Source organism: Tiliqua scincoides, chromosome 5, assembly GCF_035046505.1.
Source record: "Tiliqua scincoides isolate rTilSci1 chromosome 5, rTilSci1.hap2, whole genome shotgun sequence".
Classification (NCBI taxonomy): Eukaryota; Metazoa; Chordata; class Lepidosauria; order Squamata; family Scincidae; genus Tiliqua; species Tiliqua scincoides.
In genome coordinates, this window is record NC_089825.1 from 49491059 (window position 1) to 49510416 (window position 19358).

At 44.5% G+C, this 19358-nt stretch overlaps 1 protein-coding gene across 1 annotated transcript in view; it reads right to left on the bottom strand.

The window, feature by feature from the left end:
* The window catches only part of CPNE4 (copine 4), a 136884-nt gene that overhangs the window by 27445 nt on the left and 90081 nt on the right, over positions 1-19358 (bottom strand). Inside the window, exons 7-9 of the mRNA XM_066627186.1 lie at positions 13713-13811; positions 2551-2637; positions 327-386 (exon numbers count right to left, since the gene is read on the bottom strand). Of these exons, the coding sequence (XP_066483283.1) occupies positions 327-386; positions 2551-2637; positions 13713-13811 (246 nt within the window). The remainder of the gene's footprint in view (positions 1-326; positions 387-2550; positions 2638-13712; positions 13812-19358) is intronic.

Consider the following 19358-nt stretch of genomic DNA (forward strand, 5'->3'; position numbering starts at 1 on the left):
AGTTATAGTTGAGCAAAATCATGACTGATGCAAGTTCTGGCATGTAAAACATGCCATATGAATGAAAAAGAGATAAACACAAACAAATGGTGTTTTTTTTTAAAATAAATATTTTTAGTCTCTCCTGTGAGCTACAGGAAATGCATTGTGAAGCATGATGTACAGAAAAATATGGTACGATTTGTGTCTGATTCATCCCACATGTCACACGCTTAATATATATATATATATATATATATATATATATATATATATATATATATAGTATTATGAAAGGCTTCCGTCTTCACAACCTTTCCAATTAGAAACACAAAGAAAACACTTACTGTAAACTGTATTTGGCAGCCACCCATGATGTAGTCTAAGAATGAATGCATCTTGTGAATCTGGAAGTAGGAGAGCCAGGAAACTCCGATCAAAAATGGCATATTGTTAAGTACTTTCTCAAGCATTACATGGTAAGGTGCTCTTTTGAAGAAGACACATTTAGAGAACAGTAAGAGTAAAAAGCAAAGGCAATCAACCGTCCCCCGTCCCCACAATCTTTGTGTCTGTATGAAGGAGAGAGAATGGCATTATTCTCAATGCCATTGCTGAGAATAATGGAACAGATCTTACAGAGAGATGAAGGGTAACACAATCCCATGAGTTGCTGAGCTGAGTCAACGTGTTATCACTGAAACAGGCTTGTTGTTCCCAGCAATGACACATAAAAAAACAACACTACCAAACTATGCTATTGGCATGCGTACATCTGAACGCTCCCATTTCCCCTATTTGATGCTGCTGGATACAGGTATGTCATGAGCAAAGAGAATGACCACCAATGGCCTGTTACATGGTAACTTCAGGATAACAAGAAAAAAATCATGTAAATAAATATGCTATAGGTCATCCATTAGCCCCACATTAAAAAAAATGAATTAAGGGGCATTAGAGAAAGTGGAAAACAACAAGATATCAGCACAGGTTTGCCAAAACTGCCCAGATTTGGCATCCTACATTTTCCAGAGAAAGCCAAGAGGTGCAAAATAGTACTGAAGTCAAAGGGCACTGGGAATTGTCTCTGCTTTCAGTGCAAAATCCCTCTTGTGCTTAGCAAAAACACAGCAAGCTAGAGGACATTGTGCAATGTTAGTTATTCACTCAGAACCATCTCCTTACTAATGATAACCCGTTCACAGGTACTTGTATTTCACCAGTCCTTCGTATCACCAGTTGAATTTCAGAGACTACGTTATGTTCTTTCTATATTGAAATAACTAATAATTAGGCTTCTAAAAGCTAGGAGCACATTCCACTGAGAGGATCTCTTGCAACAAACCCCCTAGCAGTAGCACAGCTGGAGGGGGCTCGTGCGGTAAATACTGAAGGTGCCTCAATGCACTGTGTAACAGGCCCCTCCCACTCGCCATCAGAGCCTTACTGGGCAGCAACAGCAACGTGCTACCATTGCTGCCCAGTATGACTCTGATGGCAAGTGGGAGGGGCTGTTTACATGGCGCATTGCATTGCCTGCAGTACTTACTGCACCACCCCGTCTGACTATGCTATTGCCCCCTAGAAATAAATATGAGCAGCGACTGTTAGGTAGGCCACATCCCTTTTAAGAGAAATGTACTTAACCCATTTCTGCCCAACCCATAGGTATACACATTTGATTGCTGTTGCGTAACGTTAGGCAGAAATGGTTTAAGACAGAGGTTTTCAGACTTGGGGTGTCGCAACACCCCAGCCTGAGGGTCCTGGCCTCTTTCCCCTTAAGGGGCGGGGCCAGCCAGAAGGCGGGGAGGAGGCAGCGGCACGATCCCCGGGATCGCACCGCTCAGGGAGCTGCAGGGGCTTGGCTGCACTTACCAGAGACTCCTGCAGCCTCCTCGGGGTGTGGGGAGCCCTGCCTGACTATCTGCAGGGCTCCCCGATACTTCCAAAGTAAAAGTGGAGGGATTGCGCCCCGTGTCCACTAAACCGGAAGTGGCGTGCGATTGCTCCACTTTCACTTTTGATGACCTGGGGAGCCCTGCAGATGCTTGCACAGGGCTCTCCGCACCCCAGGAAGGCTGCTGCAGGAAATGGTGAGTGCATCCCAGTCCCTGCAGCCCCCCTGAGCAGCACGATCCTAGGGATTGCGTTGCTGCCTTCCCCTCGCCCCTGCTACCACCCCCCGCAAGGACTTACTGTGGGTTTCAAAGTCCGGGAGGGTTTGAAAACCGCAGGTTTAAGAGAACATCATGTTTTATTTCAACCGTATTTTTCAATTAAGATCGTTTGATGAGTAATCTCAGGCCAACCGAAGCAATAGAATGACGAGCATACAATAAAAACCAGTTTTCTTTCTGTCAAGTTTCTATGCCTGTTTTCATCCTACGTCACTAATTAAGAAAGCCAGACATACTGGCTTTCATACTTACTGTACAAAAGATATGCGTCTGAATACATATGGGAAACAAGCCACATTACGCGGACGTTTCTCAGTTTGGCACCTTGCATTTTCAGGAAAAAAATAAACTTCCAGTTTTAGCGCGAGAAACACTGTTTAAATGACCGCACCTTGCACAGGTTAAGAATGACAATGCCAGAGTTCTTGTAATTCTTCTTCTTTACTTTATATTTTGGGTTTATGCACTCCCACTGTACCTGTGAAAACACAAGTCACAGCATGAAAGCCATTTCGTATCAGAAGCTGAATAATTAACTCCAGTTGCATAACGTGCTCTCTGCAATGAAATTGAAAGGCACATGAAATAGTCCAAAGCAAAAGGCACATTTAGAGAATGGGAAGAGCAAAAAGCAAAGGAAATAAACTACCCCACTTCCCCACAAACACCAGGCAGGACTGGCCCATCTGTGAGGCTGATGGGCAGCCCAGTCCTGAGGTGCCCAGCATGCCGGGCTGCTGCAGTACCAAAATGGCTGCCGCAGCATCCTTAGTGCATTGGGCAGCTGGCAGTGGCTCCTCAGCCCGGTGATGGGGCTTCTTACCTCCACGTCAGCTATTTAGCTGGCCCGGCACAGGGCTTTGGATCAGGTGGAGCTGAGCTCTGCATGTCCCACCCCCCTCCTGCCCCACTCCCTTCCCCCACCATGCCATCTCCCCACCCTCCTTCTGCTTTAGAATGCCTCCCCCCACCCCCACCCCCCACTCAGCTCTCTGCCGCCTGGCACTCTGAGCAAGTGCCGGGTGGCAGACTGCCAGCCTCCAACCGGCATTGACCCAGCATCAGCTTGTGCTAGGTCAGCTCTGGCACTGGTGCCGGAAGTGCCTTATGGCACGTTTGTGGCAGTGCACACCAGTGGTGAGCCAGCACGCATTCCTCTGGGTTGGGCACTGAAGCGGTTGCTTCAGGCAGCAGATTGGTGGGGGTGTGCTCATCTTTTTGCCTCTGCTGTTGCTCCTCTTCTTTCCGCTCCCTGGATTGGAAAGTTATGGGTGCAGAGAGGTAGAGAAATTGTGCAGGGGAGGATAGTGCTGAGTGGGAATGTTGAAGGGTGGGAGGAGCAGAAGTTGTTAAGTCATCTAGTAAGGAGGGCAGCATTTGTTTCTTACCATGTCAGGAGGCCTTGGGCTGGCACTGACACCAAGTTATCAGGAAGGGATTAGCCCTAATTAGGGTCTTATGCAAATAGCCCCATGTCAATATCCAAATGTTTCTAAAGTTGAATAAATAGTGCTTATGCAAAAATACATCACATAACTTAAAATGCTTATGCATGCAAAAAGTGGTTTGGACTGCACTGTGGAGCAGAGTTGCAGGTTAAAGGTCTATCCAATCTAACATTCTGTGACCAGCCAGATGCCCCTGGAAGCATCTGGAAGTTCACAAGCAGGGCATGATAGAGATAGCCATAAGTCATCCCCAGTTGCTTGCGTCCAACATCTGGTAGTTGTAGGTTTGTTGCCTCTAGGTGATGGAGCAAATCTGTTGCTCAGTATAGAACTCTGGAGCAATTGGTCTGGCAGCTTAAATATTAAAATAACTTGGAGCAGTTGTAACAGGAGATCCTTGGAGGACCAAATCAAGTGTCCATCTACCGCTGCGTTCTGCCTTCAGAGGTCAACTGAACATGGAGGCAAGAGCCATTGCCACTGTGCGCTCTCAATCATTGGTATTCAGAAGTATACAGCAGTTTCATTTAACATGGCTAATAACTGTTGATGGAACTAACCAGTATGACTACTCTTTTATTAGTTTTAATACTTTAAGAGCCAAATCTTATGCATGCTTACTCAGAAGCTAATAATAATAATAATAATAATAATAATAATAATAATAATAATAATAATATGGTGTAGTGGTTCTGGTGTTGGACTGAGACCTGGAAGATCTAGTTTCAAATCCCTGCCCAGCCACGAAGCTTCCTTGGTGACCTTGGGTTGGCCACTCTCTCTCAACCTCACCCACCTCATGGGGTTGATGTCAGCACAAATGGAGGGAAGGAAATGTGTACATCACTCCCAGCTCTTTGGAGAGAAATGTGGAGAGAAGTTTAAAAAATGTGGGAAATGAATCAATAATACATAGCACCATCTAAGCCACTGGTCATTGGTACATCTGGTAGTAGCAAATTCTATAAGTTAATTATATGTTGGGTGAATAAAGACTTTCTTCTGAAGCTGCTTACCCTGAGGAAGCTGGCCAGCAGGACTGCTTTACAGTTTCAGATGAAATCCCACTGGCCCGTAGTTTCCCCTGGCAACAGCTGAACCAGTGAGCTGTAGTACCTCCATCTGGTTAGCTACATTGGGTGACACTCAAGTGCAATAGGCCAGTTGGCCCAATCTTCTGTCAAGCTGCTACAGTTTTACAGAGTTGTAGGTCTGGCTGCCAGAGTTCTTGGTCCAAGGCTTCTAGCACCTTGCAATTTAACTATATTGACTAAGCTGCTTTAGTACCATTACTTAACAAAAGCAAGTGGATGATGAGATCACTAATTACAAGGCGTTTGTGTGAGAATGTCAATTTTATGCATGCCGCTGAGCCCCTGAGAAAGAAATTGAGTTTGAAATGTAATCCAATAAGACCAGAGAAGCTTTTTATAATGATACATAGTTATGAGGTTTTCACTGCCCAAACCAGTTAAGTCAACATGACTTGCTTTTAGGTCTACAGCGTATCATTTAAGTCAATATAAATATATTTTTCAGTCAACTATCCCTATGTACAGAATTTATACTACATGGCTATTATCACACTTCAGTGCCTGTAATCCATTACAGGTCTTGCCTGCGTCTACAAGCTATTAATCTGTGTTATGCTGTTTAATAGGTTTGAAAATCTTTCCTGGAGGATAAATAATCAACCATTTACGCTGGGGTAGAACCATTAAAACTAGAGTCAAAAAAATACTTAAAAGTAACAATTTACACTGACAACTGTGCTTCCTTGGAAATTTAGAAATGAACCCTGTTTGATGCAAAAAAAAAAAGTGCTTTGAAAGGGATTTGTGAAACAAAGCTGATAGGACTGTAACAGCATAAATGTTGTGTAACTCAACCCCTTCTATTAGCTCTTAAAATAAAACAAAACACTATCGTCAGTCTTATTTTATTTTGATAGGTGCTCTAATCCTATTGTTCTAGTTCACATACGGAAGCTCTAGGACTGTGGTTCCCAAACTTTCTAGCACCAGGACCCACTTTTCAAAACAATACTCTATCAAAACCTACCTAGGTTTACAAGACTTTTAAAAGAAATTTAAAAGAGATCAAGAAATTTATTTTATTTATTTATTTATAAGTAATAATAACCAGAAAAAAGACCCTCAAATTTTACCTATATTTACACATGCTTGCAAACTGTAGGAGCTCAGCTCCTAGCAGGGCAGTTAGCAGCTATAGTAGGAACTGAGCTCTTTGTAAGGTAATTTGCAGCTACAGTAACTGATTTTTCAATACTCTTAAGCTGCGGTTTTCAAACTCGCAGGGAGTTTGAATCCCACAGTAAGTTCCCCCTAAGATCACCCCACTCTCACATTCCCTGACCCGAGGAGCCCTGCAGGTGCTCGTGCCTGGCTCCCTGCAGCCAGTGATGGCTGCTGTAGGGACTGGAGGGTGCACCCCAGTCCCTGCAGACCGGTCAAAAGAGGAAGTGGGGGGATTGCACACTGCTTCTGGTTTAGCGGAGCGGGGCGCGATCGTGCCGCTGTCACTTTCCATGAACCGGGGAGCCCTGCCAAAGTTTGCACAGGGCTCCCCGCATCCCCGGGGGGCTGCAGGGGGCTTGGGCAAGTGCACCAAGCCCCTGCAGCCCCCCTGAGTGGTGCAATCCTTGGGATTGCGCCACTGCCTCCTCCCTGCCTCCTGGCTGCCCCCACCCCTTAAGGGGAAAGGGACCAGGACCCTCAGGCTGGGGCGTTGCGACGCCCCAGTTTAAACACCACTGGCCTTAGGGTTTGAGGCAGTTATCTGATCTTTCCATCATCCTTTGGTGACCCATCAAATATCAGGTCATGATCCACCAGTGGGTCCCGACCCACAGTTTGGGAACCACTGCTTTAGGATGGCTACAGGCTGTACAGAGGAAGTTGTGTTGCCCCATCTTTTTAAAGGCTGGGGAATGTCCTGATATTTTATTGATTTAAAATATATGTATCTTTCCTTTTGTCTTTCACAGCAATAATACTCAAGGTGGCACATAGACCATAAAATGACAGTAATTACAAACGTCATCATCACAAAATCAAGCATACTGCAGTAAAGACACTACAATATGGCAGCAGAGAAATCTATGCAATATCACTGAGAGCATGGAACATTATTTGACAATGAGGAGGATAGCTCACTCTTTCTTTATGAAACGGTGTGGTGTGCATGCATACAATGGAATCCACTAGAGTCACAAAGTGTAAAAAAGTCAGAGAGACTGATGAGACTCTTTTCAATGCAGCTAGACCCAGTTTGAACCCCGTTTTCTATTTTAGAGTGCTTTAGGACCGAATCCTATCCATCTTTCCAGCACTGGTGCAACTGCAATGTAACCGCGAGATAAACAAACAAATGTTCCCATACCTTAAGGATGCCTCTGCGACTGCCTCCCTACCACAGAATGCAGAGCACGCCCCATTGGCATGGCTGCAGTGGCACTGGAATATTGGATAGGATTGGGCCCCATGTCAATTTTGTGCACATTCATCCCTGTTTTCCTTTCACTACCCAATTATATAGTTGCACCATTGGCCATTACACTAGGTCCCTAAACATGATTGTTTTCCTTCCATGTATGCATGTTACATTAATTTTAAAAAGCACTGCTAGTAATAAGTAACATACACCTTTTTATAATTATTTTGGGATTTTTTTAATTGCATGTTCACTCTCAGGAAAATATTAAAATTGATTTTTTTTTCTTATATACTCTTAATGGGGCATGGCACCACTCTTAATGGGGAATGGTGTCACAATATGCTCCTATGCTTCATAATTTACCACTACACGATTGTGTCTGAGTACCTTGTGCCCACCAAAGGTTAAAATGAACTCTTCATCAGAATTTTCAATTCTGTCATCTTGGAGTCTGGCAACAGAACTAATAACTAGAGAAACTTAATAAGACCAATATTTCCGAACTGTGTGTTGCACAGGCAGTTGAATTCTCTTCAATTAGCCTTGGAGCTCAATTATTCATCTCATGAAATTATTTTTCCAGCCGAAGTAACAGGCAGATACCAGAGCACATGTTCCTGGGAATTTTTCCAACAACTTTCCCCCCTTGATCTCTACAGTACTCTGTTCAAAGTCATCCCTCCCCCCCCCCATGGTGATTTTCTAGAATGTAGGTGGGAAACAAATCTGAATTATCCAAACCTAATAACTCAAATCTGGCTACACGTAAACATCCTTTGAACTGCGACTCCTTGGAGCTTTGCCCTTCTATTCCAAAATTCAACCCTGCAATTTTTAGAGTGGAATCTTAGTACTTCGACATTATCTGCTGTTAACTACAAAGAGCTTCCCAGAGCTTTTAATCCCTCTTTTCAGATGCATCTATGCTTGTTCTTCAAACATCAACGTCTTTCTTCAATGTATCACAATATTGAGTGGGGCCTGGTGATGTTTTAAGATGAGGCCTATTCATGCCATGAGGCTGCCAACCTTTGGAGATTGGGTGGGGGGGGGGGAAGATGGTGCTAGGGTGAAGCTTGGTGGTAAGGGGTTGGGCCTAGTGGTGCCCTGAATATGGTTTGAGATTAACCACTGCAACCCATATTTTTGGCAAACTGGCAACCCCAAAGGTAACATAGAAATGCATTCTGATCTAAAGATTCCTTGCAACCATGGGAACTTTATAACTTGCTCAATGATAAATCCAAGAACATAAAGAGAAGTGGGAGCCCTGTCAGATCAATAGTAAGGTGTTTGCTACAAAGTTCTTTTGCTACTAAACATATGACTGCTAGTATCCTTGGAAAGATGATTCCCTTTTAGGTAAAGTTTGCCATTGTGAAACAGGTTGGTAATCTCAAACAAATGTTTCAAGTTGCTCAATACAGCAGCAGTTTTTACTGTAGTTAAATGACTGAAAGTCTTTCAAAGAGCCCTTGCGATCTGGTGAGGGAGGTGTTACATTTAAAAATAAAATCACTTTGATTCCCGTTGAGCTTTTAAGACTGGTTGGTAAAAATGTCACAAGTTGACTTCTGAATTCGAATGTAATTTGGCAGCCTATTTGCTACTGAGCCCCATGCAAGGTGCTGGTTTAAAGCCCTTCATGGCCCAACATTCACATATCCCAAGGACCACCTCTTTCTTATCACCTTGCACAGTTTATGTTTAGCAGACCAGGCCCTTTTCCATATACTCGTATGAGAAATGAGATCTTCTATTGCCAGGAGTAGGACCATTATGGCAGTGGCCTCAACTGAGGACTCACTGTGAGTGGCCTCACTGTACCCACTGAGTACTGAGTCAATGGTCTCAGTGTGTACAGAAATGGTTGACAATTGTCTGCAGCCTCTGACCCTGTTGGAGTTCTAGAGCTTTTGTATTGTGCTTTCTGCTTAAAACCTAGTCTAAATGATTCTCCTCACCTTGTAAATAATTCACATTACATTGAGGATGCTTTAACTCATCACATAAGATTTTCTCCTGGTTTCACCTCAGAAATCTACCTCAACTTTACTGTGACCCAATCCCATGGGGAAAAAAAGTAATTGCAAGGCATTTGTATTGTTTAAACCAGTGGTCTTCAATCTTTTTTTCCCACCATGGCTCCAATAAATAAATAAATAAATACATGAGACTGGGGACCCACCACTGATCCTTCGCCCCTTCCCTGGACCTAATCTACCCACCCCTGCCCCACCCACTACGTTTCCCCTACCTTTTGTGTCTTCACAACAACCCTGAGAGGGTAGCAGCCTGATGACGACTGGCTTTCGAAGGAGAAGACCACAAGGCTAAACAGGATTCTATCAAGAACTCAGTTTAGATAAGGCAGTACCATAATTGGATTGGATCGAAGTCCTCTCTTGCACAGGCTTTGAAAGGTTACCGTGGGGTTCCAAATGGGGCTTTGTGACCCCACAGGTTGAAGAACACTAGTTTAGACCAGATCTAAAACTTGCAGGAAATCACTTTATCTCTGGATCTGTTATGAAAAGATACTGAGAAATAGGGATGCATAAGGAACCCCTTTTGAGCCCCTCTTTGTCTAGTATTCTGTCATGAGATGTCAAAAGAAACCTCACTTTTTCACACAGTTTTTATGATTATCCAATTGCAATTTTCATATGGATATTTTAACCCAGTTCGTTTTTCCATGCACCTGAGATAGTTCTTGCCCCTTGTCCAAACCGTGACTAGAGTGTTTTCCACCTGGTTCAATGAACATTTGATGGGGAATTCATGTGGCTTTGTGTTACGTCTGTGCACTTAGAAGCAGACCTGTATGACCACAAAATGACTGACGCAGATGGGGTGGGCTAAGATTCCCCAGGTGAACAACTCCAACCAACAAATCATAAACAAGTCAATTTAGATAATGTCCTCATCTTCTGGAAATTTCCACTGAGATTGCAAATTGAAGAGGTTTTCTCAACTTTCCCTTAATTATTATTTTTTTTCCAGCTACAGAGACAGATTTGTTGGTTACATAATATTCCCCTTGCTAATTGCCCAGGTGCATCTTTTTTTCAAGGCTATTTTTGAAATCCCTCTAGTTCTCTTCAGCTGAACAGAGGAATTTCCTTGGGACCCATGATTGGCTTTCAAATTTTTTTTTTTCATCAAAACGTGGGCACAATTTGTGTGCATGTGTGCAAGTGTATTACTTTAACAAAAATAGCAGCATTAACTGTTTGATTTTGTTTAGGTTTTGGGGAAAGAAAGAAAATGTTACAGATGCCAAAACCAAACGGCAATTCCTCTTCAAATGCAGTATCAAATGCTGGATGGAGTATTTGACTTCAACCAAGGAGATGCATGTCCAAATCAATCACATGCTCAACCATGAAGTTCACTGATGCTCAGGGGCACATCCCTGGCTCATTTCACAGGCAATACAAACAATGGTATGATGTGACATGAGCAAGGTTTGGGCTCATGTACTCCCTCAGAGTTTCTGAGTTCATGGCAAACCATGGTTTCCCGTTACACCTAAATCAGCAAAATATGATTTCAGCTCTCCTTTCAAGCAAGAAGAGGAGACCATGTTCAGTAGCCCAAGGCTCGCTCACATAAGGCCAAACTATGACTTGGTGACATCATGACTCCTACACTAAGCAGTAGCTCAGAAACCAAACATAAGCAGTGGGGAGCAACCAGGTTGAAAGAATCAGATCTATATCTTGTTTCAGGCACTGACACCTGGCTGGAACCTGAGCCTGCTAGTTAGCAGTCTCTAGAGCCAGAGCACCCAACACCTGAGGCCATAGAGCTGAAGGCCCCAGAGGCAGCGCCATCTAAATCTGAGCCTGAGCTCCTTGAAGATCTGGCCCTGTCAATGCCAAGAACCCTCTTCTTCTTCCCAAGTTTGCACACCAGGGCCCACAATGGATCGGAAGAGTTGTGATGAAGTGGAAGAGAAGCACAACACTCTAGGCTAGGTGGCTGCTACTTTAACCTTCTCCAGGCAGGGAGCCAGAGTATGGAAGGGTTAGTTTGCTTGAATTGAAGATCTGTCTTAAAAAAAAAAAAAAAACTCAGTCCACCTGTGGATCTTGTTGGAGCAAGTTGGTCTCTTGGAGCTCTCCAAGGTTCTGCGACTTCAACCTGCAGTGCAAGGCTGGCTAGCTATGCTGTTTATACTCACGGAGCCCCATTTCAAGAACAGGACAGGCTAGGTATAAACCTAGCACTATCTCTTATGTAATCTGTTGTACAGAATTGTTGCAAACCAAACAAAAAACAAACAAAAAACACACCTGATAATTGTTATGGGCTAATCATTTTCCTTAGAAAATGCCAGCAAGTTTTTTTTTTTTTTAAAAAAACAGGCTGTATGTTTTGTACTTTTTAAGTTGAAAAACACAGTCAAAGCTCAATTTTCTTACTACCATCAATGAAAGTGAATGGTCCAATACAACATAATCTTGAGAAATGACACTCTGAGCCTAAAATATGTGACATCATTTATCACATCCAACAACTGTCATCAATTGAAGTTTGCGTCAATAAAGCCTCTACCCAGAAGTGAAATGATGAATGAATTGCTAATTCAGTGTTTGCTAGGCTTTAAATGCTTGGCTGTTGTTAGAAGCCAATTTGGGTCATTAAGACGGGATTGGATTTATCACAGCTGGGGGTATAACAACAGAGAAAATGCCTCAGAAAGCACTGTACACTCATTCATTAATGGCACAACTTGCTTCTCTTCCCTGGCTCTTTTTGGTGTGGCTGCCAAAGGAGACTGCCATCTGGATCTAATGATTTACTTAGAACACATTGCTGAATTAGAGGTAGTGGATGGGCTGGACTAGTAAGGGTGTCCCCCATATCTGTGGGGGTTCCTCCCCATGGATACGGAAACCATGGATATGGGGAAGCTTATAAAAATCACGGTACAATACACCCCCATTTTGCTTTTCATTATTTGACTTTCTTTTATTTTCTTGCTTAATACAGCACCTTGCTTAGCATAGAAATGCAACATGTAGGCAGGGATTCTGCACACTAGAGGGCGGAGACTAATCGAACATTAACAGGACGCAGGACAGCACCTGCTTCCTGTTAACATTCTGGTTGGGTCCCTCTAGGGTGCAGGCTGCCTGCCTGCATGTCATGTTCCTGTGTAGAAAAATGAAGGTATTGGGTACAGGGGGGTGCACTAGGACCCACAGAGAACCATGGAATCACGGATACTGGATCTGCAGATATGGGGGACACCTGTATTTAAAAGACTGCAAAGATATTGTGTACGTGTCTCCCCTTTCCCCTGATCTCAGTGAGCAGCTCTTCACTGCATTGCATTATGTTGTCGTGCAGCAGGCCATGGGGAATGCATAGAAATATGATCTCAGTTCACTCATGTGGCATGAGTAAGAATGCTGGATAAGAAGTTCCTAAAGCTTCCCAACATTAATCCTTATCCAGTTGTTTTTCTTCTGGGGGGGGGGGGACCAAGGGAAGAGAAGGGAAAAGACCAGTAGCTTTTTCTCCCATAATGCATCAATGTTGCTACTGCAGAAAACGTACAATGACATGCATGCTGGATCAGAAATGTTAATATCCTTCCCAGAAGCAAACTGACAGCTTTCTGGATCTAATGGTTGCTAATAAGTTGAACCCTCTGAAGTGGGAGGTCAACTACCCAGGGAGGTAAAAGAAGTTTGCTCAGAGATGCCAATTAAAATGTAGTTCAGCTCTAGTGCCTATTGAAACCACTGGTGACATTTGAGCACAGCATAAATGCCAAACAAAAGGGTCAGTGGGTGGAAGAACAACATGTATACATTTTCTAAAAGAATTAGCCTCAAAAACATAATATATTTGTACTAATTAGGGTGGGATATCTTTCAGGGCTGAAACAGATGTGACAGAGGTCATGAGTAGAGCACTTGGCTATACAAGTGTTCTTCATGATATGTCTTACCACATGTGCTGGTCCAGTCACTGACAGATCGTGAATAGCAAAGCTCCACTGGATCTTGAGCCTCCATGCTGGGCCACTGGCCTGACACAGAGGCTCTTGATTCCACACTGACCTTTGGGTCAGCGTAGAATCGAGTAGCCCCATTGTGGGGCTACTTGCCTTACCTGGGGGAAGGGGATGAAAGTCCCTTTCTACTGAAGAGCCACTGGTACTGCCCAGGTTGTGCTCAGGATGCAGCGGCAGCCATTTTTTGTGCCACTGCAGCCCTGCACTCTGGGAAGCTCAGGGTTGGGCTGTCTGTTGGAATTAGAACTCAGGACTCCACAGGTTTAGTCCAACAGTCTACCAACTGAATCACACTGGGCTTTTTGTTCTACAATTTGAATGGTTTCGGAATGTCAAGTTGTAAAAAGACTAGGCTGCCTGGAAACACTTTATTTTCCCAACTAATGATATACAAATCTACGTTTCCTGATGTACGCTCAAAGCGTGGTCGGTCCAAGCTGAGAAACCTTCCTCAGTACCTAGAAAAATGTTGCCTCGAATGTGTACATCACTGGAATAAAGGAAACCACATGACAAGGCATGCACAAGCATCTTGCATTGAGAAAATTGGTCACAGATGGAGAATGTTGAATATTTTCACACTGTCACTTCCAAACTCATGCATTCACCTGAGCCTACCTGTCTCCCTTCCATTGCTGCGAGCATCTCCTTGAACGTTGAACTAAATTCTCCAATGAAGTCATGCTTGCCATTGGAATCCCAGTCCCAAACTATGCACTGAAAGACAAAAAGAACAGTGTTTTCGTCCTTTAAAAACAAGCACGTGCGCATTCATGCATTGGGCGAAAAACCATTCACAGAATCAAAATGTACACAAAGCAGCTTCATGTTCTTATTTTATTTCCCCAATAACCAAGTGAGGAGGGTTAGACCAAGAGATCCAGAGTTGCCTAAGGCGACTGAAGATGCAATCCTGTGCACACTTTCCTGGGAGTAAATTTAAGTGGTATTTGCTTTTGAGCAAACCTGCCTAGGATTGTGCAGTAAGTTGATTTAGCAGGTAAGCAAAAATGTGTGAGTCCCTTGCATCAAGGTCTGACTGCCCTGACTCCCACGGAACATGGGATGTCCCATGGACACAGAATGGTTGAAACAGGTTTCAAAATCCAGCAATGGTCAGCCCTTTTATTAACTGGACTCACCAGGTTCAAGTAAAAAAAAAAATAGCAGTGATTCCCTTTCACTGTTGACCCAAGGGCCACAACTAAAGGTTGGCGCGTGCACACCACAGCCCCAAATTGTCTCCAATACCTCTTCACGCACACTTCAAACTAGAACACACAAGTGTGCAGCATTTTATTGTGCTGTGGGGGGGGGGCAGGAGAACATTTGTTTGATAAAGTTTGTGTTAAAAAGCAGAGGATGCCGTTCTGTCACAAGGCTGCGGTTTTCAAACTCTCCAGGAGATTGAAAAGTGCAGTAAGTCCTGGCGGGGGCGGGGGGGGCAGCAGGGGCAGGGGGAAGACAGCGATGAGATCCCCAGGATTGTGCCGCTCAGGGAGGCTGCAGGCACTGGGATGCACTCACCAGTCCCTGCACCAGTCCGGTTTTGTGGAAGTGGAGTGCGATCGCTCTATTTTCACTTCGAACCAGCTGGAGAGCCCTGCAGGTGCTTGTGCAGGGCTCCCTGTAACCCCAGGACAATGCTGCAGGGACTGGTGAGTGCAACCCAGTTCCTGCAGCCCCCCTGAGCGGCGTGATCCTGGGGATCATGTTGCTGCCTTCCCCCCTACCCCCGCTGCCTTCCGCCATGCCACCGCCTCTTAAGGGGGCAGAGGCCAGGGCCCTCAGGCTGGGCTGTCGCGACACCCCAGTCTGAATACCACTGATGTAAGGGATAGTAAAAGGAGCAATGCAGTCCCCCTACTTCTTTTGCCCACACCTCGGATCTGAACTAAAATTACACATCATGTAACGGCCTCCGGATGGATGCCTCAGAAAAATTTCACTTGTGTTAAAGTGCCAGGAAGCTGTGAGGGGAGCCGCTTTCAGGCAAACAGAATAAAGTGGAGCAACCATTTTCATCAACTGTGCCACATACAGCAGAGACTTTGACTGCAATAATAAATTCATACTGGTAAATGTGATCTAATGGAGCATAATAATCTCAAGTGATACGTTTTTCTGTCTGCACAGCGTAACTGCCTATTTCCAGTATACAGGTTTCAAAAGCAATGTGCGTATTCCACTCATTCCTCTGGAAGTTGCTTCAAAGGAAGCTGCTTTAACTGGAGTAGTAAAAATGTTAAATGGTAATGCTGTGCCTGAACAGCATCTTACAAGCAATGAGGCGCCAGTTAACGTGTGCTCCTTTCCAGTTTGTGTAATGATTTAGTATGGTTTTAGTGTAGTAATAATACCTTTTATAAACGGAAAGGTCAAGGACCAAAAGGGCCTGCACCAGGTTTGAAGGGCTCTTGAGAAATCTCCTCTGACGGGGCCCTCTACTACATCTGTGGACTGCCCTAAAGTTGTGAGGGGACTTATCTTGCCAATTCTTCCCCAACCATGGCACTGTTCCAAGCAGAGGCATCACTAAGGTGGTGTCTGAGAGGAACCAACCCTGGATGCTACTCCAAGGGCAGCCATATGACTGCCCCTCAGGCTCTGCCCAAGTTATGGAGGAGGTGCTGGTGGCTTTGCGTCCCCTTCTCCTTCAAAGGGGAGCCTCCTCAGGAGATGGAACAGGGGGCACAAAGCTGTCACAGCGAGTACTCCTTCCTCTGAGGAGAACTTGGAAGTTATGTTGTGATGTCATTGCCCTGGATGCCAGGGCAGTGCGTTACACCTCTAGTTCTAAGGTACAGTGGGAATAAAGTGGTGGCCTCCATTGGCATCTGCCAATACGTTTTGTGGGTTAGGCTGTCACTTTTCCCCCCAAAAGACCTCAGAATGATGACACCTAGGACAATGACAACGTGGTAGAAAGATGGCAGCCCAATCTTTCCCGGAGGGCCTGAGAGTATATGACAGTCAGCAGTGGGCCCAGCCAGGGTGTTGGACCCATGGCCGCACTTTGAAGACGCCATGTGTGGACACTGGGCCTGGCTGCTGATTCTCACTATTTCTGGAATTTGAAAGTCTGCTTGATGTCTAGACAAACATAGATAGGGACTGCTTTGGCCTGATAAAACTCATGCATTGATTTGGAAAGAGAAACGGATGAGTTTAAGTAAATGCAAAACTGAAATCATGGTACCAACTTTTTGTTTCAGCTTTCCTTCTCCATTTATATAGTATGTTTTGAAAGCTGGAGCCCATAATGTTTATGTGCTGGGCAAGAAGTATATCTGAGTACAACCAGAAGCACACCAATAAGCTTAAAAAGATGTAGAGGAGGAGATACTGGTGATTTTTCTGTCTCAAGATACTCTTCTTTGCTGATTAGGGAGTGGGGAAAAACCCCAAGGCTCAGGAGTATTCTGTCATTTTTCACCACACCATATATGTCTATAACTTTTGCTTTGACCCTTATACCCCAAAGGGATGAAATATGTTTGAATCAAGTGCACGAAGTACATTTCTTTCTGCAAAGCACTGTGGTGTGGTGACAAGTTTGACAGAGAGATGAGAAACGTGTCCTTCCTTGTCCATGTTTGTATACTTAGAGAGGTATGCACTCAAAAAAATTGCTGTGAAATTTTCCGTATTTGATATCAAGGTTGTCTTCTGAATCTGAAAGTGGCGTTTCCTTCACTGACAGAAAAATTGAGCTGCTTGAATGGAACAAAAAGCTGAGTGGGGAAGAGGCTGCCTAGTACATTCATTTTTCAAATTATTCTCTCCAAGCTGGTTTTCCACCTATGGTGGATGGGAGATGAGGAGTCATCATATCTTTCCCTTACATGGCTAAAAAAATAGATTGGGAAAGGTGATTTTGAGCTGAGAAATGTAGTAAAGGATTAAGCCAGGGGCATCAAACACATTTCATATAGTGGGCTGAATAGCATTTATGGCACCTGCTGAGGGCCGAAAGTGAGGCATTCTGAGGCGCTACCCAGCTGATGTGGCCAACGAAGCGGGTCATAGTGCTAAAACATTTGGAAAGCACTGGCCTGGAGTCAGTATAAAAGCATTTGGAGAAGTCTGTTATATGCTCAGGGTCTACTTTGATACCACCTGTACACCACATCTGTACTCCTCCCTTTCTAGAAGGGAGGACAGCAGGACAAAAATACTTTAATCACATACCCTGTCTTCCTTCATAAAGTTAAATCACCATACACAGTGTATAACCACTCCTACCATTTTCCCCCCTCCACATAAAAACAAACACATACATAAAATTGCCAGTTGCTGATTAAAGAAAAAGAACAAAGGAGCATGATTGGACCAACGATCCATTCATTATCTGTAGTTTTTTATAAAGCCATAAAATTGTTACAAAAGAAGAAAGAACTGCCTGGGATTATTTGAGGCTGGAATTTTAATTGGAGATCATTAAAAGTCAGTTTACATTTAATAAGGTCAAGGTGGATGCAGATCAAGTTGTTTGTTTTAGTCTGGTGGTCTTCTAACTTTTGTTTTTGGGAAGCCAGATAATTTTGAGTGTTATTGAGTTTCATGAACAGAAGAAATCATTATTATCTCAGCATTATTTGCTCCATTATAATTAGGGTAGGGAGTCTTGAAAGCTGGTGTGTTACAATAGCCTCTTGTACATGGCATTTACATCTGGCACTAACATCCCTTGCAACTTCAGACCAGTATGCCATAGAGACTCTATGCTCCTAAAGAACACTAAATGCTAAAGAGGAAGGACAGTGGTTCACTAACAGAGTGCCGGTTTACAGTTGGTAATAGAGTGCAGAAGGTTACACTTCGGAGCTGAGCTGAGCCCAATCCTGAGCTGCCCGGAACTGCGGGACCCAGCGGCTCCACAAAGGGCTCCCACCGGCTCCTCAGGAGAAGGGGACATTCGTAAGGGAAGCAGTCCCGCAATGTGACTACTCACTTTAGCGACGACTGTTTGGTTGCCGCTAAAATGAAGGTGCTCGTGTAGGGCGAGCAGCCCTACCCGAGCGCCCTGGATCCTGTGGAGCTCGGCTCCACAGACCCGCTTCTCCCCCACCCCCGGGAATGCTCCCGACCATGCCTCCCCCCTCCACAGAATGCCTCTCCCCGCCCCCAGGAACACACCCATTCCCCGTTCCGCAGCCTGGTGGTCGCAGGTACCGCTGAGCTGCGGAACACGGGCGCCCACCGGGCGGTGGCTCAGCGGCAGCCAGAGCTGAGCCACCTCTGGTGGAAGCCCAGTGGTAAGCCCCACAAACGTGCCTTACAGCACGTTTGCGACTGTGGTCCACGCTGCGGAGGCATGGCGCAGACCACAGGGTTGGGCTCTTAATCCCTTGTATCTCCAGGTAGGGCTGGGAAATGCCTGCGCTAACTAGCATATATTAAAGCTATGAACTAGTCTGAGATTCCACAACAATGTATCTTTGATATTCTCACCAAGGAGAATTTTGAGGAGACCTTTCTGTAGCAAATGCATTTAAGCTCAAAAGGAATGAACTGTATATTTCACTAAACTTCTTCCAAGTTGCTTAGCAACCCTACAAAGGAGCTCCTATACAAAGCTAACTTATTTTAGCCTCAAAGCACCCCTGTGAGGTAGGCTAGGCTAAGAGATAACAACTGACCCACAGTCACCCAGTGGCCTTCATGGCTAATGAAGATTTAGAACCTAGGTCTCTCTGGGCCTAGTTGGACACTCTAACCCAGCAATTTTTATCTAGTGTGCCATGACACATTGCAGTGCTGCGATCCGCAAGTGTGCTGCGAGATTATGGGGGAGGGTCATTTATTAGTAGGTCCATTGGGGGATGTGAGCCCCCCCACTGAAAGTGTGGTGTCCCTTAATTGTTAAAAAAAATGGTGTAAAGTGTGGTGTACCTTAATTGTAAAAAAAAAAGAAAAAAAAAAGATGTGTGCTATGACAATTTTAGAGCCTTATCAGTGTGCTGTAAGATGACAAAAGGTGGAAATCATTGGTTTAACCACTACACCACACTGGCTTTTTGGAAGTGGCCAACAGATTTGCTCTGCCCTGTTCCATGTAAATTGTTCTGGGAAGTTCAGCATGGGATCCTTTCTTTAAGAAGGTTGCCCTTGAAAACCTTTATGAAATAAGAGCCTGTATGGTTTCCTTGAGAGTTTGTCCATTTATTGAATAGCTCTTATAAACTGAGGACATTTTGACCTCATGTTTCATCTAAGTTTGCCTTTTGGTAATACAAACCCACTGTGCCTCATCCTATCTCC